General features: G+C 39.9%; 1 protein-coding gene across 1 annotated transcript in view; it reads left to right on the top strand.

Moving 5' to 3' along the window:
- CNTNAP5 (contactin associated protein family member 5) overlaps positions 1 to 26552 on the top strand; it is an 811336-nt gene that overhangs the window by 340731 nt on the left and 444053 nt on the right. Inside the window, exon 4 of the mRNA XM_080798228.1 lies at positions 238 to 385. Within this exon, the coding sequence (XP_080654354.1) occupies positions 238 to 385 (148 nt within the window). The remainder of the gene's footprint in view (positions 1 to 237; positions 386 to 26552) is intronic.

The following is a 26552-nucleotide window of genomic DNA, read 5'->3' as shown; positions in this document are numbered from 1 at the left end:
GCTTTGGGTGGGTGGTAGCTTCAATGCATCAGTAGGGTTTTACATTATTCTTTGAGAAACTCCCTCCCCTAAATTCAGAATTTTCAGGAGAGTCAGATTCTATTTGACATATGTGAGAACTTGAGGATTTTCTTGGAGTAACATATGTGGGTTTGCAATGATGTTCTTCGAACTCAAGCATGGGAAGGAGATGCAATAGTATCATAGACCTCACTGGGGCTCCTTTTCTCTCTGCAGACCTTTGCAGGAAACATGAATGCTGACAGCGTGATGCACCACAAGTTACTGCACTCAGTGAGAGCCCGCTTCGTTCGCTTTGTGCCCCTAGAATGGAATCCAAGTGGAAAGATTGGCATGAGGGTGGAGGTCTACGGATGCTCCTATAGTAAGTGTATGCATGTACCCTCGTGCTGGTGTGTTGTGAGCAGCTTTTCCTACATGGTACCAGTTTATCTACATTGAGATCGCAATCTCAATTGTTTTAAAGTCTTTCAAGTCCCTAATAACTTCTGCACATTTGAAAATGTAAAAAACTCCTCTGTCTAGGAATGAAGGAGCTTTGTGGTGATAATATGATAAGAGCTTAACAACACCACAAAGGTCAAAGTTAAGAGCTCTTGGAGTTTGAATATCATTTGTCCTTGAAGTAGAATAGTAATTTGAGCTCCATTCTCTCCCACAAGTGGAGTGAGGTATTATAAATTCACCCTTCCTTCAGAACCATGAGGGAACAAAGTTTCTCCCTCTTCACTTGTTCTAGAAGTGGAGAAAAAGGAACATTTCAACCCAGTGTAACCCAGGGAATGCTTCTTTTCTGGAATTATGCTAGCCCTCCATTTATTTATGAGTTGTTGGTACATGTGGAAGTGGTGCTCCATCTTGCAAATAACAAAGGTTATAAATGTGGGTAAAGCTGGCAATCACTCAAGATTGAAGTAACAATTATGCAAGAAATGTAATCATTCCTATAAATTTCCCCTATATGTTGTCATCATTATAAATTATTTTTCATTTATTTATTTATTTATTTATTTATTTATTTATATTAACATATAAGGTATTATTTGCCCCAGGGGTACAGGTCTGTGAATCATCAGACTTACACATTTCACAGCACTTACCATAGCACATACCCTCCCCAATGTCCATAACCCAGCCACCCTATCCCTACCCCTCACCCCCAGCAACCCTCAGTTTGTTTCGTGAGATTAAGAATCTCTTATTATTTGTCTCCCTCCCAATTCCATCTTGTTTAATTTTTTCCCTCTCTACCCCCCACGACCCCCTGTCCTGCCTCTCAAATGCCTTATATCAAAGAGATCATATGATAATTGTCTTTCTCTGATTGACTTATTTTGCTTAGCATAGTACCCTCTAGTTCTAACCACATCATTGCAAATGACAGGATTTTGGGATTTTTGATGGCTGCATAGTGTTCCATTGCATATATATAACACTTCTTCTTTATCCATTCATCTGTTGACGGACATCCATTTTTCCCCCATAGTTTAGCTATTGTGGACATTGCTACTATAAACATTTGGGTGCACATGCCCCTTCAGATCACTACATTTGTATCTGTAGGGTAAATACCTAGTAGTGCAATTGCTGGGTCATAAGGTAGCTCTATTTTCAACTCTTTGAGAAACCTCCAGGCTTTTTCCAGAGTGGCTGCACTAGCTCAATTCCCACCAAAAGTGTAGGAGGGTTCCCCTTTCTCCACATCCTCTCCAACACCTGTCCTTTCCTAACTTGTTAATTTTAGTGATTCTGACTGGTTTGAGGTGGTATCTCATTGTGGTTTTGATTTGTATTTCCCTGATGCCAAGTGATGTTGAACATTTTTTCATGTGCCTGTTGGCCATTTGGATGTTGTCTTTGCAGAAATGTCTTCTGCCCATTTCTTGATCAGATTATCTGTTCTTTGGGGGTTGAGTTTGATAAATTCTTTATAGATTTTGGATACTAGCCCTTTATCTGGTATGTCATTTGCAAATATCTTCTCCCATTCTGTCAGTTGTTTTTTGGTTTTGTTGACTGTTTCCTTTGCTGTGGAAAATCTTTTGATCTTGATGAAGTCCCAATAGTTCATTTTTGCCTTGCTTCCCTTGCCATTGGAGATGTTTCTAGGAAGAAGTTACTCTGGCTCAGGTCGAAGAGGTTGCTGTCTGTGTTTTCCTTAAGGATTTTGGTGGATTCCGGGGTGCCTGGGTGGCTCAGTGGGTTAAAGCCTCTGCCTTCTGCTTAGGTCATGGTCCTGGGGTCCTGGGATCAAGCCCTGCATCAGGCTCTCTGCTCGGCAGGAAGCCTGCTTCCTCTTCTCTCTCTCTTTGCCTGCCTCTCTGCCTACTTGTGATCTCTGTCTGTCAAATAAATAAATAAAATCTTAAAAAAAAAAAGATGTTGATGGATTCCTATCTCACATTGAGGTCTTTCATCCATTTGGGTCTACTTTTGTGTGTGGTATAAGGAAATGGTCCACTTTCATTCTTGTGCATGTGGCTGTCCAATTTTTCCAACACCATTTTTTGAAGAGACTGTCTTTTTGCCATTGGACATTATTTCCTGCTTTGTTGAAGATTTGTTGACTATAGAGTTGAGGGTCCATTTCTGGACTCTTAATCTGTTCAGTCTTAATTGAACTATGTGTCTGTCTTTGTGCCAGTACGATACTGTCTTGATGATAACAACTTTGTAATAGAGCTTAAAGTCTGGAATTGTGATGCTGCCAACTTTGGTTTTCTATTTCAACATTCCTCTGGCTATGTGGGGGCTTTTCTGGTTCCATATACATTTTAGGATTATTTGTACCATTTCTTTAAAGAAAATTGATGGTATTTTGATAGGGATTGCATTAAAAGTGTAGATTGCTCTAGGTATCATAGACATTTTCACAATATGTGTTCTTCCAATCCATGAGCATGGAACATTTTTCCATTTCTTTGTGTCTTCCTCAATTTCTTTCATGAGTACTTTATAGTTTTCTGAGTATAGATTCTTTGCCTCTTTGGTTAGATTTATTCCTAGGTATCTTATGGTTTGGGGTGCACTTGTAAATGGGATTGATTCCTTAATTTCTCTTTCTTCTGTCTTGCTGTTTGTATATAGAAATGCAAGTGATTTCTGTGAATTCCCTTTATATCCTGATACTTTACTGAATTCCTGTATGAGTTATAGCAGTTTTGAAGTGGAGTCTTTTGGGTTTTCCACATATAGTATCATATCATCTGCAAAAAGTGAAGAGTTTGACTTCTTCTTTGGTGATTCGGATACATTTTATTTCTTTTTGAAGTCTGATTGCTGAGGCTAGGACTTCTAATACTATGTTGAATAGCAGTGGTGATAGTGGACATCCCTGCCATGTTCCTAACCTTAGGGGAAAGCTCTCAGTTTTTCCCCATTGAGAATGATATTTACTGTGGGTTTTTCATAGATGGCTTTAATGATATTGAGGTATGTACCCTCTATTCCTACACTTTGAAGAGTTTTGATTAAGAAAGGATATTGTACTTTGTCAAATGCTTTTTCAGCATCTATTGAGAATATCATATGGTTCTTGTTCTTTCTTTTATTAATGTATTGTATCACGTTGATTGGTTTGTGAATGTTGAACCAACCTTGCAGCCCAGGAATAAATCCCACTTGGTTGTGGAGAATAATCCGTTTAATGTACTGTTGGATCCTATTGGCTAGTATTTTGGTGAAAATTTTTGCATCCATGTTCATCAAGGATATTGGTCTATAATTCCCCTTTTTGATGGGGTCTTTGTCTGGTTTGGGGATCAAGGTAATGCTGGCCTCATAAAATGAGTTTTGAAGTTTTTCTTCCATTTCTATTTTTTGGAACAGTGTCAAAAGAATAGGTATTAATTCTTCTTTAAATGTTCGGAAGAATTCCCCCTGGGAAGCCCTCTGGCCCTGGGCTCTTTTTTCTTGGGAGATTTTTTGATGACTGCTTTAATCTCCTTACTGGCTATGGATCTGTTCAGGTTTTCTATTTCTTCCTGGTTCTGTTTTGGTAGTTTATATATCTCTAGGAATGCATCCATTTCTTCCAGATTGTCAAATTTGCTGGATATAGTTGCTCATAATATGTTCTTACAATTGTTTGCATTTCTTTGGTGTTGGTTGTGATCTTTCCTCTTTCATTCATGATTTTATTAATTTGAGTCCTTTCTCTTTTCTTTTTGATATGTCTCGCCAGGAGTTTATCAATCTTATTAATTCTTTCAAAGAATCAGCTCCTAGTTTTGTTGATTTGTTCTACTGTTCTTTTGTTTTTTATTTCATTGATTTCTGCTCTGATGTTTATTATTCCTCTTCTCCTGCTGGGTTTAGGTTTACTTTGCTGCTCTTTCTCCAGCTCCTTTAGGTGTAGGGTTAGGTTGTGTATTTGAGACCTTTCTTATTTCTTGAGAAAGGCTTGTATCGCTATATACTTTCCTCTCAGAACTGCCTTTGCTGTGTCCCAAAGATTTTGAACAGTTGTGTTTTCATTTTCATTTGTTTCCATGAATTTTTTCAATTCTTCTTTAATTTCCTGGTTGACCCTTTCACTCTTTAGTAGAATGCTCTTTAGCCTCCGTGTATTTGTGTTCTTTCCAACTTTCTTCTTGTGGTTGAGTTCTAGTTTCAAAGCATTGTGGTCTAAAAATATGCAGGGAATGATCCCAGTCTTTTGGTACTGGTTGAGACCTGATTTGTGACCCAGGATGTAAACTATTCTGGAAAGTGTTCCATGAGTACTAAAGAAGAATTTGTATTCTGTTGCTTTGGGATGGACTGTTCTGAATATATATGTGATGTGCATCTGTCCAGTGTGTCATTTAAACCCTTTATTTTATTTCCTTGTTGATCTTTTGCTTAGATGATCTGTCCATTTCAGTGAGGGGGGATGTTAAAGTCCCCTACTATTATTGTATTATCATTGATATGTTTCTTTGATTTTGTTATTAGTTGGTTTATGTAATTGGCTGCTCCCATCCTAGGGGCATAGATATTTAAAATTGTTAGATCTTCTTGTTAGACAGACCCTTTAAGAATGATATAGTGTCCTTCCTCATCTCTTTTTATGGTGTTTGGCTCTACATCTAATTTATATCATATAAGGATTGCCACCTTATCTTTCTTTTGATGTTCATTAGCATGGTAAATTGTTTTCCACCCCCTCACTTTATTTCATTTTATTTTTTAAATTTAATTTTATTTTTATAGTGTACCAAGATTCGTTGTTTATACACCACACCCAGTGCTCTATGCAATATGTGCCCTCCTTAATACCCACCACCAGGCTCAAACAAAACCCTCAGTTTGTTTCTCAGAGTTCACAGTCTCTCATGCTTTGTCTCCTCCCTCTGATTTCCCCCCATTCACCTTTCCTTTCCTTCTCCTAATGTCCTCCATGATAGTCCTTATGCTCCAAAAGTAAGTGAAACCATATGATAATTGACTCTCTCTACCTCACTTATTTTGCTCCGCATAATCTCCTCCAGTCCCATCCTGATATCTGAGATCTATAAAGAACTCCTCCAACTCAACACTGAAACAATAAATAATCATGTCAAAAAGTGGACAGAAGATATGAACAGATACTTCTCCAAAGAAGACATATAAATGACTAACATACACATGAAAAAATGTTCATTATCATTAGCCATCAGGGAGTTTCAAAACCACATTGAGATACCACCTTACACTAGTTAGAATGGCTACAATTAACAAGACAGCAAACAATAAGTGTTGGAGTGATGTGGAGAAAGGGGAACCCTCTTATACTGTTGGTGGGATGCAAGTTAATGCAGCCACTTTGGAAAACAGTGTGGAGATTCCTTAAGAAATTAAAAATAGAGCTACCCTCTGACCCTACAATTGCATTACTGGGTATTTACCCCAAAGATACAGTTGTAGTGAAAAGAAGGGCCATATGTATCCCAATGTTCAAAGCAGCAATGGCCACAATCACCAAACTGTGGAAAGAGCCAAGATGCCCTTCAACAGATGAATGGATAAAGAAGATATGGTCCATATATACAATGGAATATTATGCCTCCATCAGAAAGGTTAACATCCCCTCACTTTAAATCTGGAGGTGTCTTTGGGTCTAAAATGAGTTTCTTGTAGATAGCATATCCATGGGTCTTCTTTTTTTATCCATTCTGATGTCCTGTGTCTTTTGATTGGGGCATTTAGCCCATTTACACTCAGTGTAACTACTGAAAGATATGAATTTAGTGCCATTGTATTGTCTGTAAGGTGGCTTACTGTATATTGTCTCTGTTCCTTTCTGGTCTGTTGATTTTAGGCTCGCTCTTTGCTTAGAGGACCGCTTTCAATATTTCCTATAGGGCTGGTTTGGTTTCTGCAAATTCTTTTAATTTTTGTTTGTCCTCAAAACTTTTTATCTCTCCTTCTATTTTCAATGACAGCCTAGCTGGATATAGTATTCTTGGCTGTGTATTTTTCTTGTTTAGTACTCTGAATATACCATGCCAGTCTATTCTGGCCTGCCAGGTCTCTGTGGAATGGTCTGCTGAAAATCTAATATTTCTGCCATTGTATGTTACAGACCTCTTATCCCATGCTACCTTCAGGATTCTCTTCGTCACTGAGACTTTAAGTTTTACTATTAGATCATTGGGTGTGGACCTATTTTAATTGATTTTGAGGGGGGTTCTCTGTGCCTCCCGGAGTTTGATGCTTAATCCCATTGCCAAGTTAGGAAAATTCTCTGCTATAATTTGCTCCAGTATACCTTCTTCCCCCTTCTCTCTTTCTTCTTCTTCTGGGATCCCAATTATTCTAATATTGTTTCATCTTATGGTATTACTTATCTTTCGAAATCTCCCCTCATGGTCCAGTAGTTATTTGTCTCTCTTTTGCACAGCTTCTTTATTCTCCACCATTTGGTCTTCTATATCACTAATTCTCTCTTCTGGCTCATTTATCCTAGCAGTAAGAGACTCCATTTTTTATTGCATCTCATTAATAGTTTTTTTTTTTTTTAATTTCAACTTAGTTATATTTTAGTTCTTTTATTTTTCCAGAAAGGGATTTTGTTTCTCTATAAAGGGATTCTCTAACATCCTCCATGCTTTTTTTTTTTTGAGCCCAGTTAATACCTTGATATTCATCACTCTGAGCTCTAGTTCTGACATATTACTAATGTCCATATTGATCAGAGAGCTGTCGGTACTCCTTCTTATTCTTATTACTCTTTTTTTTTTTTTTTTGGTGAGTTTTTCTGCCTTGTCATTTTATCTAGATAAGAACAGATGAATGAGAGAACAATATACTAAAAAGGTGGCAACAACCCCGGAAAGATATACACTAACCAAATCAGAAGAGACCCAAAACCACAGGAAAAGAATAAATAAATAAATAAATAAATGTATATAGGTAAATAGACTGGTGAATAGAACAGAGCCACAAACTTGATTTTGTTTGTATTTTTGTCTGTTAGTAGAAACTACCTCCCAAAATTTTAAAGAAAGAAAAATTTATATATTCAAAAATAAGGGTAAACACAATGAAAGGATGGAATATAAGTGTAAAGATGAAAATTTAAAAAGATTCTTGAAAAGGAATTGCTAAGATAAGAAGTTGGTTGAAAAAAGAAAAGAAAAAAAAAGAGGAAAGAATGTGATCAGGCTGGAGTCTAGATCAAAGTCATTTGCTACATTTAAGGTATAGTTCGATGTTTTGGAAGAAATTGTATTCCAAAATTTTGAAGAAAAAAAAAAAACCCTATGTGTATACAAAAAAAATAAGGTTAAATACATTGAAGGGATAAAATATGACTATAACATAGAAAAAAAAAAGTTTTAAAAAGGTATTGATAAAATAAAATAGTTTTAAAAAGTTAAAGGAGGAAAGAGGAAAAATTAAAAAAAATAGAATAAGAAAAAAATAAAATTAAAAAAATTTAACTTTGAGGAAAAAAACAAAAAAAGAACAACAACAAAAACAACAAAAAATTTAACTTTGAAAGAATAAGGGGGGGGCGCCTGGGTGGCTCAGTGGGTTAAAGCCTCTGCCTTCGGCTTGGGTCATGATCCCAGGGTCCTGGGATCAAGCCCCGCATCAGGCTCTCTGCTCAGCAGGGAGCCTGCTTCCTCCTCTCTCTGCCTATCTCTCTGCCTACTTGTGATCTCTGTCTGTCAAATAAATAAATAAATAAATAAATAAATAAATAAATAAATAAAAAATAAATAAAAAGAATGAATAAGGGGGCACCTGGGTGGCTCAGTTGGTTAAGCGACTGCCTTCGGCTCAGGTCATGATCCTGGAGTCCTGGGATCGAGTCCTGCATCGGGCTCCCAGCTCCATAGGGAGTCTGCTTCTCACCCTGAACTTCTCCCCCTCTCATTCTCCTCTCTCAAGTAAATAAAATAAAATCTTTAAAAAAAGAAAGAAAGAAAGAAAGAAAGAAAGAATAAGGATCTTGGGAAGAAAGTCGTGAATTCTATGCACTGCTTTCCCCTAGCTCTGGAGTTCCGCAGTTCTCGTTGATCGGTAAACTTGATCTTGGCTGGATGTTCTTGCTGATCTTTTGGGAGAGGGGTCTGTTGCAGTGATTCTCAAATGTCTTTCTGGGAGGCGGAAATGTGCCACCCTTGCCAGGGGCCAGGTTAAGTACTGTATTCGGTTTTGGTCTCTGGAGCTTTTGTTCCCTGAATGCTTTCTGTACAGCTTTGGAGGAGGAGAATGAAGATGTCCACCTCTCAATCTGTGGCCCCATAGGAGCTGAGAGCTCAGAGCCCCACTCCTCAGTGTGCCCTCAGAAAAGAAGTTCATCACTCCCATTTCTCTGGTCTCTCCACTCGTACTCCAAGCTCACCTGGCTTGTGATGGAGAGTTTCTATCTCTGACCCACGCCCCCATTTGGAGTCACCAAACCTAGTTCATTCTTATAGCACACTCCCATGCCACTCCTCCCTGAGGAGGAAGGTGAATCTCCCCAGATCTGCTTTTTAGGTAGGGACCCAAAAAGCAGTGGTCCAACTGTGCCTTGGATCATGGTTTAATGTAACACTGAGAGCCTACTGCTTGGCTCCATCTCTGCATCTGGCTTCCCTGCTCTGATACGTGGGAGCTCTGCCACACTCAGACACCCCCACTATTTTTGTGACCCCGCAGGTCCTGAGACCATAGTGTCTCAGCAAGGGCTCTAATCCCTGCTTAGCCTCTGGAGTGACATCCCTCAGTGGAGCAGACTTCTAAAATTTCTGATTTTGTGTTACTTGGCTCTTCCACTTGCTGGGAGCCAGCCTCTCCCCCGGCAGTCTATCTTCCTGAATGTTGCCTCAGATTCATTTCTCCACATGTCCTATTTTCTGGAAAGTGGTCAATTTTCTGTTCCTAGAATTGCTGCTCTTCTCTTCTCTCTCCTGTTGAGTTTGCAGCTCTTAAGAATGGTTTGATAACTATCTAGCTGAACTCCTGGGACCTGATGATATTTAGGTCTCCTACTCCTTCACCATCTTACTCCTCTCTTCCATAAATTATTTTTCTATCTTAACAGTTACATCTCCTGCTTATATGCCAATACCCAGTGACTTCTAATGAAGGAACACAGGTGATTGCTACCACTAAAACTCAGCAAGTCCTGTTGAAGTGTCTATTTGGTTACATGCTTATACTCTTTTCTGTAATGTGATCAACTGAATGCCTATATCAGAATCATCTGGAGTTCTCATTAAAAATGCATTTGCCTAGCTATGTCCTATACATCCTGTATTGGGATTCTGGGCACAAGGACCCAGAAAGTTGAGTATTAACAAGCTCCCTAGGGAAGCTATGGACACAGAGTGTCTAGTAAAAATAAATACCTGCACAGAGGCAATGTACTTATGAAATGATTGTCTTTATCTTGCACAAGCACTTCCAGAAAGAATGTGTTAGTACAGCAGATACATCAACAAACCATTAGGCTAGGGATACACTGCCTTCCACTCTAGCCCTTCCATAACAAAGCATAGAATATCTAAGAGGGTATATGCTTCCTATCCCAGGATATCTGGTGCACCCAGATTCTCTTGTTACCTCTTCTGTTGATAACAGTTGTCACTACTTTGAGATTTATTTTTAAGTACAATGTGAAGCTTTCATGCTGAAGTAAAATGGTTGTTTATATTATAACTTCAGCCATCTATTTTGGTGTAACAGTCCTATTACTATTTAATGTGTCCTCATTGTTTTCTGCCAGTCCGGTCTATTGTCCTTCACAATCATTGTTCTGTGTGCATGCATAGAAAGACTCAGAGCATCAAGTTAATAGCAGACTGTAGGGTTGACAGTGACCTTTGAGCAACAGGTTCAACTTTTTCTAGTGCAGACCCCTTTGAGAATCTGATGGCCACAAGAGACCCTCTCAAGAAAAGTGTCCACAGTAACATTTTTTCATAAGTAGATTTTTCTACAATATTCAGAAGTCCACAGATCTGTTACCCCTCAATTCTTGACCAGACTAACTGCCCTGGATTTGGAGTAGCCCAGTCTTTCATGGATTTCTTTCCAGGTAGGCTCCTGGTCTATCGAGTTCATCCCCTCAGGGGATAACTTACATTTGGGTACCTAGTATGAGTGATGGGATGTTCGCCTCCTGGGGGGCTGCTGGACACAGATGTCTGTGACCATCCTCAAGCCAGCACCTGGTCTTTATCAGTCACTAGTTCTGGTGCTTGGCTGCTTTTTCCCTTGGGTGTGTGGGCAGGTGGGTGGGTGGGGGCAGATCTCTCCTTTCTATCTAAAAACACATTTCATGTGTCCTCTGGATCCCCACTTTCTTTCAACATCATCTTATCCACCATTTCAACTAGATCGTTCCTAAAATTATAAAACTTTGCTATATAAGCTATCAAACAAAGCAGCAACAAAAGCCCTAGGCTCTACTTAGCGGCTGCTTCTCCTTTTCTTCCTTTCCCTAGAATAGCTTCTCTCCAAACCTTGTCTGAGGTTACTCTTTCCACCTGCTCACCTCCCAGTATACTACAGCTGTTTCTATTCAGTCTGTACACATCTGGTGTTCAGTTTAAAGTCTCAGCTTGGCTAGGCTATAGTCCAGATAGTCAAGCAGACACGAATCTAGGTGTTGCTGTGATGTGGCAACAGCTATAATCACTGAACTTAAGCTAAGTGAGATTATCCTTGATCTCCCTGTGGGCTGGATTCAGTCAGTTGAAAGGTTGTAAGATCAGAACTGAGGTTTCCTTGAAGAAGAAGAATTTCTGTGTGCTGTGCTCCTCCTGCCAGAGTTTCTGGCTGGCCCCTCCTGATCTGACAACATGAATTTCAGACTTGTCTAGCCAGCCCCCAAAATTGCGTAAGCCATTCCTTGTAATGTATCTGTATCTGTATCTGTACTTCTATCTATCTATATATCTCTTTATCTATCATTTATTTATCTATCTGTCAATCACCTAATCCTATTTGTCTGGGGAACCCAGACTAATAGAATGCCCCACAGAAACTACTTTAGTCAAGACCACCAGTGACCTCCACATTATCAACTCCAATGGTCACTTCATTTTTCTCATTTCACTCAACCTCTCAGTAGTATTGAGTTCAATTAGCCACTTCTGCTTTTTAAAAACCTGGTTTTCCCTTCTAGATCACTTGTGACCTATGCTAAATCCCAAGCTTCGGTCTCAGGACTTCTTCCACTTTCCAGCTATACCTCAGGCTGAGCTTAATTTACAGAGTCCCTAAGTTTAAATACTGTGGATATGCTGATCATATCATGCCAGGCTTTTTCTACCTCAGGGCTTTGCACATTTCTGTTCCCTAGGAGCTTTTTTCAATAATTTACACAGTTCGTTTCTTCAGTCAATGTACTTTTCAATTCTGGCGCCACCTCTTCAGAGAAGTCCACTCTGGTGGCCTCTCTAAAGTCTCCTGCCCTACTTCCTCTGCATCAACTATCATCTCCTGGCTATATAGTGTGGTTTTATATTCTTCCTGATGCCTATTACAAACCAGAATCTTGTTCCTTTGTTTTGTTTGCTTACTCAAATCCCTGCACCACAATGTAAGTTCCATGAGAACAGGCAACTTGTATGTTAATTCTCAACACCTAATAGGAACAAATGGGTAGTTAACACATATCTGTGGAATTAATGGGTATGTATATCAGCATGGGCAACCATGTAATTTTCCTGTAATTACTTGCTATTTATACACCCATTGTAGTTCCTGGGGAACTGTTTTTTGTTTGTTTGTATTTATTTATTTACTTCCTATGGGCTTATAAATCTTTTTCTTAGAATTCCGCTCGGGTATGTTGCTCAAGATTGGTAGAAAACTTACAGTTCTATAATTTCTTAAGACTTCAAGTTCTACCAATCTGAAATACCTGCACATTCATATTTTCATTCATTTATTCATTCACTCATTCATTTGTTCAGTTGACAAATTTACTTAGCACTTAAGTTACACCAAGCATAGAGTACCTGGGTGGCTCAGTCAGTTAAGTATCTGCCTTCAGCTCAGGTCATGATCCCAGGATCCTAGGATCGAGCCCCATATCAATGTAGAGCTCAGTGTAGAGCTGCTTCTCCCTTTTCTCTCCCTCTGCCTTTCCCCCTGCTCATTTTCTCTCTCTTTCAAACAAATAAAAAGAATCTTAAAAAAAAAAAAAAAAAGATACACTAAGCATCATGCAGAGCCCTAAGGGATGTAAGAAATAAACAATACCTTTTCCCGGACTTTTAAAGGTCCCGTATTCTTTTCTTTGAAGCACTTTTTTTTTTTTTAAATGGTCACATATCACTAATTGATTATATAATTGCTTCTTTGACATATGCCTCCCCTGGCTAGACTCTAGGCTTCAAAAAGTCAGTCACTGCCTGTCAGGTATGTTGGGTACGCGGTGTGCTTTCAGTAAGCATTTACTGAATGATTGACATTGCTGATAGTCAAAGATGGGGTCAAGAGCATGTAAATAAAAACATGCTGAAAAGGATTGAATGTGCCTAGTAGAAATCTTAAAAGGGAGCCAAAGGGGCAAAGAGGACAAAGTAAGCAGGTGTCACTGTTGATATCAGAAAGATTCAGGAGATACTGTCCACCTTAGCTGTGTCTCAAAAGTTGAGTAGTAACTTCCCCAGCACAGAAGGAATCGCCAAGAAGCAGGTGGGGCTGGCACATAGGGAGGCAGGGGCAAGACCTCAGGGTTTTGTCATTTCAATGCACAAGAGACAAAGACAGGAAAGTGGGAAGTTGAAGCCATTTGCCTCTTTCTGCTCCAACATATTTTCAGTAGCTTAAATAAAATTCACGAGCCAGTGGGAAGAAGGGCGTTGATAGTAAGAAATAGCCCTTCCTCTTTTCTAAGCTCTCTTGGGCTTCACTTCCTTCTTAATAAAGTCCACCTTTTCTGGTTTGAAAAGCATCCTCCCTGTTGGAGGAGTCAAAGCAGGCCTTCTCTCACCATCTTTCAGTCATCCATTAACATTGCAGACTGGGCCCAACTGGAGGCTGTTGTTCTGTTTCATTTGCTTTCTTTGACCCCCTTTCTTCTCTATTTCTCCAAACCTGGCTTGAAAATCCATGCCTGCAGATTTTTTTTTTTTTTTTTTTGCAAACCCCACTCACGTGATCATGTGGGTCCTGGTGCCTATGTACCTTGTCCTGCCTATCCCTAGCCATGCTTGCCCCTCCTCTTTCCTCAGCCAGCATGTCAGCAGCTGTCCTGGTGGTCTCCCTACTTCTAGGGCCTTCCTGAGAGGAGCACTGACTCATTGTTCAAGGGATCCCCATAGCATTTGGAAGAGCCCACACTTCTGCACCCTCTCATTTGCTGCATTCCCCATATTCAACTTCCACTGAGTGTCACGTGCGGTTCCCTGCAAAGACATAAGCTTCTCTCCGGATTCCATGCTTTCATATTTGCAGCTGTCTTTTTTTTTTTCTTTCTTTCCTGAAAAATCCTCCCTCTCCTTCACCAGGCTGACTACTGATTGCCCCTCACCAGCCAGATCAAATATCACCTACTTCTGAAATCGTTTGCCTCTTGGACCTTGCCATGTGATCTCTTTTTAGGTTTTATGTTTCAGTTCCAGGTTTTATCTTGTTAAATTAAAGTTACCTGGTGCTTCCCCACTTAATAACCAGTCTATTCTGTAAGATGGGATCCTGTCCTACCTTTCTGCTACTCAGAACCTAGATCAGTGCCTGATGGCTGCTATATGCTCCATGAATATTTAATGTGTATTTAATTTTTAGATCTAAAGGTTAGCCATCCTTATTCATTTTTGAAAGTTTTATTGCATATTTTACTGTTTTATTGTATTTTTAAAATTACAATATTTGTATGATATTCTTTCTAATGAAGGCCTCCTTTCTCTTGTGTGTGTGTGGTATATATAATTACATACATATATACATATTTTATAAGTAATAAAAATTATGAGCTTATTGGAATCTTCCTTGTACATGGGTTTCCTTAATACCTCACGTTATTTCTCTTTGAATAACTGAGATTATCAGCGGTTGCAGTTCCCAAATTGAATGTGTTTAGAGCCTCCTTAGGCTATTCTGGTATTAAGCTGCCTTAAAATCTCTAGAAGTGAAAGTGTATCTCCATTTTCCTTAAGTATTAATGTTTTAAAAAAAACTTTTCTTCTTGATTGGTTTCATTCTATTTTATTTGTTTATTTTTAAAGATTTTATTTATTTGAGAGAGAGAGAGAGAGAGAGTGCACAAGCAGGGGGAGGAGCAGAAGGAGAGAGACAAGCAGACCCCACCCCCACCCCACCCCGGAGCACGGACACAGAGCTCTATCCCAGGACCCTGAGATCACTACCTGCAGTGGCCACTGAAACCAAGAGTCAGATACTTTAACCAACTGTGCCACCCAGGCACACACTGCCTTCATTCCCTTTTATACATTCCAGGGTGACTGTCTCATTTTACGGAAGTTCCCATTGCTTTCACATCACCAATGCTATCTTTTTTGCCTTGGTCACAAGGAAGTTCAAAGCAAACAATTCTTTTGTGTACTCAGATACAGACAATGGAATCAGTGGTTTGTACTTAAAAGCATGCACCTTCCAGCAAATCCTGTGGACTTATTTGAGCCTCTGTTTTCTCATCTGCAAATCACAGTGATAGTTATTTTAAAGACCATGATGTCACTTCAGAGTTATTCTGTATCATGCACAGAATGGAGTATGTAGTCAATAGTCTGTGCAATTGACAGCTAGTAGTAGTGTGGGTATGTGTTCATAGAGGAAAGCCCTGTACTGACACTACATGTTGCCTTTTGGGGAAACGTTGGTCTTATCTTCTATTAGACAAGGGGCCTCTCTCGGATTCAGATATATTCTGCTCTCGTCTCTCCTTCTGCTGTCATAGACTCTGGGATCTCAGATCTCAGTAGCCTTCGGGTTCTCTCTCCGTTTTTAAGAATAGGATCAAATGTGGTCTCCCATGGCATTACACAAAGACTAAAATACAAAGTATTCTCCTATTACAATTGCTACTACTAAATAATTCTAGGGAGAACCAAGAAAATAATTTTTAACATCCTTCTAGATAGTTATTCTGAACATGTTATACCCTCTTCTTGCTGTGCATCAATTTCATTATGACTATGACACATTTCCATGTACGGATGTTTGGCAACCAAACTTGCTACATTACATTCTCATAAGAATTCTTGAATACCTCCTCCATTACCACTTTTCCTTCTGTGTCACCACTGTTGTCAAGTTGGGGTACATGGTTTTTGAATTTTGCATGGGTGTTTTCTCCCTCTGACCAATTTTCAGTTTGATTCTTTTTGACTAAACATGTTTGTGCAGGTGAACCAAGTGAGTAAAAGACATGGGTCCTGCTACATCACTGAGCTGCTGTTGTAAAGAGACATGCTTGAAATAAAGATGTCAGTACAGAATTGTGCAAAATAATTCATCTCATGTTGAGACTACAAAATAAGAAGAGGTGGGGGAATGAGGAGAACTATTCTGAGTTGTGATTAGTGGGGATGCTTTCTGGGAGAGAGAGCCAGTATCTGCCCTGTTTGTGACAACTTGTCCATCATTAAATTATAATTTCTATTAGAAATGTCACCGTCATCATCAACATCCCCCTCCCCCACTGTCATTTAATATGTTCAGTAGGGTGCAACACACTCCAAACCTCAACAGTCTTTCAGATAGGAATGACTGACTATTCCTATGTACTATACAAAGAGAGACTGAAATTTATAAATGTGAAGTGACTTTTAGATAAGTAATTTGCATCCTAAACCAAATATTTCTTCTGAGCTCTAAAAATATATATTCATTTGCCTGATTGATATCTCAATTTGGTTATGTCATAAATAGCTCAAATTTAACATATCCCAAAGGGAACACTTAAATCAACTTGTACCCTCTAACCACACTCAGTTTCTTCTTCTTGTGGACTTCCTTATTTCTGTAGATAACACCAGTTGCCCGAACCAGCCCTGGGGAGCTTTCTTTAAATCTCTGCTCTCCCTTATTTACCATAGCAGATCTATCGGCAAGCTCTATCAATATTACTTCCAAAATTCATCACAAATATGTCCATTTCTTTTCATCCAGCCTGGTTCAGTTATATCTCCTATCACCTGGATTTTTTAACTCAGGAACCCACTTTCCTTTTTTTTTTTTTTTCTTTCTTTCTTTTAGTCCATTATCTCTGCAGCAGTCAGCAGGATTGTCATAAAAAGCAGAGTTGAGCCACTTCCTGTTGAAAAACGTTTGCTGGCTTCTGCCTACACTTAATAAAACCAAAGTCATATGTATGCATGAAGAAGAGGTCCTGGAGCATCTGGCCTTCACTTATTTCCCTGGCCTCACCACCCCATGACGTCCCCTCCCTACCTGGGCTCAAGCTTTATTGGCTTCTGTTCTGCCTTCTGTCATGCCATGTTCCCTCCTATCTCAAGGCCCTTGAATGGGTTGATCACTCATTGTCTGGAGGGCTCCCCACCCCTTCCACCTTCTTTTTTTTTTATTATTAGTTTCAATTAGCCAACATATACTACATCATTAGTTTTTGATGTAGTGTTCAGCAATTTATTAGTTGGATATAACAATCAGTGTTCAATCACCCCAGGTATCCTCCTTAATACCCATTTCCTGGTTACCTCATCCCCCCACACCCTTCCCATCTATAACCCTCAGTTTTTTCCCTCAGAGTCCTGAGTCTCTCATGGTTTGTCTCCCTCTCTGATTTATTCCCATCTGGTTTCCCTCCCTTCCTCTATGGGGCTCCATGCAAGTCTTTATGTTCCACATATAAGTGAAACCATAGGATAATTGTTTTTCCCTGCTTGACTTATTTCACTTGCATAATATCCTCCAGTTCCATCCATGTCAATGCAGATGGTGGGTATTCATCCTTTTTGATAGCTGAGTAATATTCCATTGTATATATGGACCACATCTTCTTTATTCATTCATCGTGTCCACAATAGCTAAACTGTGAAAGGAGCCAAGATGTCCTTCAACAGATAAAAGGATAAAGAAGATGTGGTACTTATATCTAATAAGTATATTAAATATATACTAAATACTAACTAAGGCATAATCTCTGGGTAGAGGTCCCAGCATTAGTGATTTTTTTTTTTTTTTTTTTTTTTTTCTGTTCCTGGGTGATTGTTATATGGAGCCAGAATTTAAAAGCTTATTCTCAAATTTCTCTTTTAACTATGAGAGTCACTTCATTCTTCATCTATGTTGTCATTTTCATGCCTGTGATTGTGAATCTTAAGGATTAAAATGAAATATGAGCACTATTAAAGATAGTATATAATAGTATTAGATGCGTGGGTACATTTACCACCAGAGAAGCAAACCTAGCTTTATCACCTACTGGTTGTATAATCCTGGACAATCTCGGGTCTTCTGTGGATACAGCTTCCTTTTTAGTGAAAAGAGAGGTAAAAATAATGCTCACTTCATACCGCAAATTGCTTGAAAGAGTACTTGGCATATGATAAGCATTTAAAAAGTATTAGCTATGGTCATCATTATCTTCATTTGTATTTACACTGGTCACCACACTTTTCCCCCTTTTTCCTTTCCCCTCTTACTCAAGACCACATTCCACCTGTACCTCAGGGGGAAGAGGCAAACTTTTTTATATACCCTCACCAGGCCATCTGGTGACTTTAGGCTATGTGGACTTCTGTCCGGGGGCTTCTACTTGAATTCCTTTCCATATGGGAAGCTAATTAATTTTAAAAAGCATTTTAAATTCTAATAAGGCATAATGATCTGTCAGACTTCCCAATCTCATTAAAAATTACAACTATCATTTTATATTTCAAGTTGCCTCCTTACACACAAAAAAAGCCTTTGCTCCTATTTGGTTAATTATGGCCAACTGGTGTCATCCAAAATTCATCAGCTTCATAGCTGAAGTCATATCCTAATTCCTCAAATAAAACTTTGTTGCCCCAGCTTCAGCTGCTCACTTTGTTGTGGTTCTCATTCTCTGGGGCCATTTGTTATACATGATAGAGTCCATAAAGTTGTAAATTTCATCTTTGGCATGTGAAGCCCATATCACAGGCACCTCAAAAGGCCAGGTTTATAGCAGTGCAAATCCTGGAGGGGACAGAATGACAGCAGTCAGGACTGAGGGCTTGGAGACCTCAGTCTTTGGGGTCTTTGAATCCCACTTTGGAAATCATAGCATCATACAAATGGAAATACCTCCATGATAGCTTGTTGCAATTCCTTCATTCTATAGCAGAGGAAATTTAGTTCCAGAAAGGTCTTAAAATTTGAGTTAGTCAGCTTCTTCTTCTCTCTTTCTCTTCTCTTAGTTCATAGAGGAATAACCAAAAAACAAAACAAAACAAAACAAAACCAAAAAAAGACCCTCTTCTGGGAAGAGACCAGTATACATATATATCTGCAGTAAGAACATATTAACACAAAAAACCAATGATGTTCTACCTTAAGTCAACTTTTCTAATAAATCTGAAATAACTTTTCTTATTGATTGAGGATCTCAAAAGTCTTTCAGCAAAAGGTGAGCAATACTCAGTAGCCCCTCTCTGCTAGGCTTTGGAGTATAGAAACAAACAAGACAATCCCTGTCCTATAGGAATTCAGGATTTTTAGTTGCTGTAAAAGGCAGACAAAGAAATGCTTCTAAACATGGGGGCTGAGGAAACCAAGTATTGTATAAGGCTAGCAAAAGATGGGAAATCCACAGCTAACAATTTCTCTTGATGAATTGATGTTCTGCTGCTCGCTGTGTGCTTTGAGTGTGTGTCTCTGATTCCTGGGACCCATATGCTAATGGTTGTGATTTTAAAGGAAACTAAGAGGCAAAATGAACTAATAGATCAACTTCTTTATGCAGCAGTGGGTTTCCTCAAAAATGTCAAGGACTTGCCCCCTACAGTTTTTTTAATTACTATTTTTTAAAAAATTTATTCTCTATCCAAGTGGTCACTGGAGGGGTTTGTTCCCCACACCTACCTCCTTGCCCTCACTTTCAGAGATTGTACCCAGGTAGAATCATTAGCAAGGGTATTCAGTAGGTCTCTAAACTAAAACCATGGTAAATCTTACCTTAGGGAAAAAAAAAAAAATACCAGCTAGTTTTAAGGTGGGAAGTAGCAGCTCTTTTCTCCAATTTTGACACTCCCATGTAACTGTGTCTCATTGCACCAAGACCCTTTCACAGGGAACATTTGTACGTTGCGGCTGAAGATTACTGTGGGTCTGTTAGGTGAGGGGACAGCTCATAATTGTGTTATGCTATTTGCACAACAAGTGCTGGATGCTCAGGGTTAGCTTTTGCCTTGATCATTCCTTCTGGAAACTTATGAGTAAGATTTGTGAAACAGTACTCCCTTAACAAAACCTTCTGTTAACCTGTTGAGCCTCTGTGGCTGTGACTTTCCACTGCTCATGGCCCTCCTTTTGCCTTTTATGTGGGGTAACCCTATGTCTCAGCTATTTCTACCCAGTCCTGATCCATGCTGTTGGCCCCGTTGAGTGATCCAATGCTCCCTTAAAGTCTCACAAGTCCCTACTTGGGCAACAAGGTCTAGGGGCCATAATTATGATTTATATTATCACCTTCTTCTTCACCAAAGCAATTCATTTTTTGGGCTTTCATGTTACTGTGTCTGAATCCCTGGATGGAACAACCCATGTCTCAATTACCTGGATCTCATAGCTCAGCATAGTGACCAAAAAGAGTACAAAATATGCCTAATATCTGCCAGTGAATTTAAGAACAAGCAAATCAAAGGATCTCTACTATTTTAATTTTTTTAAGTATTTCATTTATTGATTTGAGAGAGGGAGAGAGCATGAACACAGGGTGAGGGGCAGAGGGAGAGGCAGACTCCTGGCTGAGAAGGAAGCTGGACAAGGGGCTCCATTCCAGGACTCCAGGATTATGACTTGAGCTGAAGGCAGACACTTAACACCAACTGAGCCACCCAGGTGCCCCAGGATCTCTACTATTTATTTATAATAATGATTATTATAAATTATTATTACTATTATTATTATCATTATTTTGTTGTGATTGGGTCTCTACTATTTAAAAAGTTCTTTAAAATTATTACACTATTTGGGCCTAATCTCTGGAGTTAGCAAACAGTCCAGTTGAACTACAAACGCTAAGTGTGCTCAGAGATGTTGACATGTCTAAGATATCCAAAAAAACCTAGGCATTTTAAGAAGGCACATCTGACTGTCAGAGCTAAAAATTCTATCTGCTAAACTTAGGATTGGAATTCAAAGTTTTGCCTTTTTTTTTTTTTTTGTAGTATGACTGTTTTTCATGTTGTCTTTTTGAGATCTATTCTATGTATTCCCTGCTCTCATACACAGAAATGTCAGAAGTTCCATAAGGAAAGTGATTCTTGGGGTTTGTCAGTGCAAACTTTGGAAGCTGACATTGCTTTTATAGTTCATCTGAGGTTATCAGGAGCTTCTGATAAGGCCTAGAAAAGTCAAGATTGGTGGAGATCCTTGTAAATTTGAGCTGACGGAAACCTTTGTGGTTTGTGGATTGCTAGCCAAAGCCCTGGAGTCCTCCGTACAAGTGTATGGTCTGAATAATAATCATTTTTCTTATATAATGTATCATGAGCTAAGCTTCATACTGTAATCGTATTGAAAATCATGTTTACTGCGAACAGCCGAAGAGTCTGAGTGGGACTAATTGTCTCAGGGTGAATTGATGGTTTCTCCTGTCAACTTTGAGCTGGGGCTTTCGTTGTCTGTGAGAAAACAGTCTGTGTCGCCGGCCCACGCCAGAATCCTTCTCGGCTCACTTGGGGATTCGAGCTTGGAATCTTTTATTCAGTGGAGCCCTTGTTTTAGCTGGTTTGTTGACAAGCTACCAACATCCATCAAATATGCCAGAGTCTGACTCCAGAACTCTGTCTTTCTCAGAAAACAAGCTATGACAGCTGGGTCAGCAATTATGGGCCCAGTGGGAAGTCAGCCAGCACTGGCATTTCTCAGCACCACTGGGATGGAGGGGAGTATGCTTTGGTTTTGTCTTAACCTAAAAGGAGAGCTTTGTGAGCTGTAGAACCTGTCCTTATCCTGAAGACTTTTTGGATCCTCAAACGAGCTCTCCTTCATATTCTAGAGAAATCTGCCAGTGTATTGCCACCTTAACAAACCACAAAATGAGTTGAATTGAATTCACGATGAGATCCTAAAAAATTGATTTTGAGAAAGAGGAAGAAATTGTCCTCTCTGGGGAGTGAATATCTAACAGCTGTGTTCTACCCAGCATTGTTGATAAAATAAGAAAAACTGTAAGAAGAAATTAGGTAACCCCACTGGGGAGGGGTGGGATGGGTAGCTGGGACTGGAATGCAGACTGACCAAACAATACAGATGAACATTCTAAAAACCAGAGTAGGTTCTAAAAACCAGAACTGGCCATACACTTTCCCTCCTTAAAATACTTTGACAGTTATTTCTCCATTGACCTCAGGGCCACATTGAAACCCATTATTACTTTTAACAGGATGCTCCATCGCAGAAGCCCGGACTCTGTCCCCAGCCTCTGGATTCCCTACTGCCTGACATTTTATGCTTTAGCGTAGAGCTTCTCAGACTTCAGCTGGCATTAGAATCACCTAGAGGGCTCAATACAACTCAGATTTCTGGGTCTCATGCCCAGAGTTTCTGATGCCGTAGACCTGTGGTGAGGTCGGAAAACCTGAAACTCCTAATGAGCTTCTGGGGTTACCAAAGCTGCTGGTGCAGACAGTACACTTCTAGAGCCAGTCTGCCAACAAACCTGAATGCTTGCAGATCCTAGATATGACCCCACGTCGTCTCCATGCCTCAAATGGGCAGCTCCTTCCCTCTGGTGGCAATACCTTGTCCCCACACCTCACCTGCCTGATTTTCAGTCATCCCTCAGGACTCAGGAGAAGCATTACCTACTAGGGGCTAGACACCCCTCCTCTGGGAACTCCCTGTGCACGTGCTTACCCTCTTCCCAGGGATGTGTGATTGTATGTTTGCTCTCTCTAGCTTAGCCCTTGAAAGCAGGAACTTCTATAGAGTTTATCACTGTCTACCTGTGCTGAACACAGGTGCTGCCATGTTGAGGGGATTCAACAAAGTTTTGAATACAAGCATATCTTACTGAAATGAGACCACAGAAATAGACTAAGATAAGGAGTTTGACCTTAGTGGAGAGAGTGAGGGTGGGGAGGGTAATGCATGTCTACTCGAAAAAAGCCTCTCAGATATTTGTGTGGTTTCCCTGGCCCTCTTAGGAAGAACACTGCTCTAGTTAAGTTGGGTCTCTGAGTGAAAGAGGAAGTTCAGAAGAGCAGGGACCACAGGAAATTCCTATCAACTTTTAAGGAAAAGATAATTTCCTACTTAACATTATCTTCCTTTTAAATTGGCATCTCCTGGGCACCTGGGTGACTCAGTCGGTTAAGCCTCTGCCTTCGGCTCAGGTCATGATCTCAGGGTCCTGGGCTCCAGTGTCCTGTTTTGGGCTCCCTGCTCATCGGGGAGTATGCTTCTCCCTATCCCTGTGCCCCTCCCCCTGCTTATGCTCTCTCTAGTGTGTGCTCACTCTCTCTCTCTCAAATAAATAAAATCTTAAAAAAATCGGCATCTCTTTTCTTATACACATATTCCCACATACACAGCTCCTCCCCAGTGCATGCTTAATGCTGAGTGTACAAAGTCTTGTACATTCTCATTACGTATGAGATGTAAATTTCATGTAGTTCTCACACCAACCCCCACTTTTAAGAGGAAACATTGATGGTTTCTGTGTCACACAACTCATTCCCATGTGTATGCTTTTGGGCAAGGTACATAATCTGGGCTTTGGCTTTCCCATGTTACAAATGGGAAAAAATATGGACCTTGCAGGGCTGTTAAGACATTAAATCAGGCAATGTGCGCTAATTTGTTCCTTTTTTCCCCCTAGAGAATGGATTACTTCATCCAGAATAAGAAATCTCTACGGGTGGCATAGAAAGGCAGTGATAAAGAACAGGGAAGATATATTTAGTTTTGTCAGTTACTTTCTTGGTGCCCTTAAAACTATACTCTGAGGTGATTACACACTTTTCCACCGGCCAGAAGGGGGCCTATCTCTACACACCTTCCAATGCACTCCATTTTACTTTTCTTTCCTTTTTCCTTTTCTTGGTATTTTTAAGCAGAATCTTCTTTCAAGTAGCTCGTAAGACATGAAGGAAGGTGTTCATGTCCATAATCAGACCCCATGCCACAAAGTCCTGAAAGTGCTGAATGAGTCAGGACAAAGTGGTTACAATAAGATCTAAAAAAGAAAAAGCAGCATATAATATAACTGTTTTTTCTTAACAACCGCAGTTTAAAAATATGAGCCTTCATTATTTTCATTTGAAATCTGCTTGTCCACATGAAGTTGGGAATGCTGGGTATTTCATACAGCTCCATGCCGGGAGTATTAAGTGTTTGGCTGGGGAAGGTTTTAATTCTTCTATAAACCTTTTTTTTTTTTTTGGTATCTTTTTAACCACCTGTTTCTCCTTCTGGGATATGGTTGATGCATTTTGGGTGTGACCCCATATTGCAAAGGTTCAGGGTGTTTGCCTGAGTTCATTTACAGTGGTGAAGTTTTTCTCTCATTAGCTGTTGGTAGTCTTCGGAGGAAAGCTTCCACTCTCCACAAGGCCAATTCTGTGCTTTCTAAAGGAGGCCTCTCACCTCTGCACCAGTGTGCATGTGTATGTGGGTTATGTGGGCTTTATATCCCAGTGGCTGAGCGTGTGCTTCCAGGCAAACGAACACTCTGAGTGTGATTCTGCAGCCAGGCTCTTAAAAAGTGGGGGCAGGTGATGTGACAGGAAGTCAGGGGACAATCAGCAGTATTACCTTTGGGCACAAGTTCCTTACTGGGTCACTAAGTCATTTCACAGGTGTTTCTGGACAGCATAGTGTTCTGGGCCCAGTGCTGGGCTCTGAATTAATGAGGTGGTTAATACACATCTGGCCCTGGCCCTCATGGGATGCCCTGTCATGCTGGAGAGCTGGACTAGAAACACATCGGGAAACAACCAAGAATCAAATTGCAGTTGGGAAGTGAATTACGAAGGAAGTAGCAAGGTGTTCAGGGGAGACTAGCTAATGGGAGGAACCTATTAAGAAAGACCAACCACCTGCCTGACAACTGAATATCAGAGCCTGAAGCAAGAGAGGGGCAGCCCTCCTGAAAGGGCTCAGCACAAGCAGAACAGGTTTAGTGGGATGGGACAGGTTGGAATCTGGGCTCTGCCACTTGCTAACTTCATGCTACTCTTCACCACTTTGAACCATAGATTCTTCATTTGCAAAATTGGAATAATAATAGTGTGTTCTTCGTAGGTTGATTGAAATTAAGTAAGTTCACATGTGGAAAAAAAAAATTTACACCATTATAGGGCTCCTGATATGTGTTCTGCGTATGTTACCCGAACTAACCCCACATTGCACATGCGCACACGTTGAAAGTAAAAAGTGCATAAAGGGGAGTGATGGTTGGGGAGGGAAGAAAAGATGAGGTGGGAAAACAGGAAAGGCAGATCATGAGAGGTCTCAGAGAGAGATTTTAATTCTTAGGGTAGGGGAGTTCACTGAAGGGCTTTAGTGAAGGCGATGTGTGATGTTACTTATGTTTTATGAGGATTAAAGAATGGGTCAGAGGGAAGTAGCAAACGTTGAATCAGGGAGGACAGTTATGAGGCGCTATTTTAAGAATGCGGCAAGTGATGATATAGGCTTGAATGTATACCTGCTCGGTGTAATATGACAGATACCAAATCAAACCATGTTCTTCGTATCATCTTTATACTGTAATGCACAAATCTTTACCAGTGTAGTAATGCTTTTGGATTAATAACGGGTGGAGGGGGATGGATTGCTGAGTGGTTCTACATTTCCAGGTATACTTTATGTAATTCTCACCATGACTTTGTAGGGTGAGCTTCTCTTAGCTCCATTGCACAGATAGGAAGAATGAAGCCCTGAGCAGTCAAGAAAGTTGCTGCAAGTCCTCCAGCTAGTAAATAGCAAGGCCATAATGGAAACCCAGGGCTGTTTAGGCTTCAACAATATTTTTGTTTGTTTGTTTGTTTCTCTTTGTCAGTTGCTTCTGTTAGCTTTAAATTTCATGGCAATATGGAGATGTACTTTCTTGGAGGTAACCTATGTCATCAACACTTGACTAAGTAAGTCACTAGATTAGCTAGACATTTGAAGGAATGAAATGTAGGTCATTAATGCCATGATGAATTAGGAGAGAGAGGTGTAGAGCCCTGGAGTGGAGAGAGGAAGAGCCTGGGCACTGTAGGCTGAGACATAAGGCATAAGGTGTGTCTTCAAAGCAATAATACATTCTATGTTTATTCATGAAAGCATTTGTCCCACACTCATAGACAATATAGTGTTTCAGCCTTCTGTTTCCATAGCACTGGATGTGCCCTTTATTTTTAGCTCATAAGTCATATTATCTTGGCTGTCCACAAATAGTATATGTCATGTCCACTCACTCAATACCAAAGCTCCTAAGGACCCAGTTCCTATCCCAGAGTCTGGTGCAGTAACAGAAGAAAGTACATCTTCATATTGCCATGAAATCTAAAGTTAACAGAAGCAATCGACAAAGAGAAACAACAACAACAAAAATATTGTTGAAGACTAACAGCCCCGGATTTCCATTATGGTCTTGCTATTTACTAGCTGGAGGACTTGCAGCAACTTTCCGATTTCTTTGGAATTCAGTCTTCCTATCTGTGCAATGGAGCCAAGAGAAGCTTCTCTCTGTATCTGGACTATTTCCTTTTAGGGTCTAGAGAGTCATCAGCAACCCTTTGTTTAGAATCACTTTGTTCCACAGGAATACATTGTGAAATTGCATTTTAAAACTAATTACAGTAAAAGTATAATTTCATTTTTACTTTCATTTCAGAATTTTGGCTTTACAAAGAATGTTTCAATTTGGGCAGCTTGAACTTGGCCAAAATAATATACTTAATTTATCATTGTGTATGTTCAAGCTGAGTATTTTAATTGCTTGGTGAATACTA

Source organism: Martes martes, assembly GCF_963455335.1.
Source record: "Martes martes genome assembly, chromosome: 3".
Taxonomy (NCBI): domain Eukaryota; kingdom Metazoa; phylum Chordata; class Mammalia; order Carnivora; family Mustelidae; genus Martes; species Martes martes.
The sequence above is the reverse complement of the archived record's forward strand: the minus strand, read 5'-3'. Positions and strand labels throughout refer to the sequence as shown.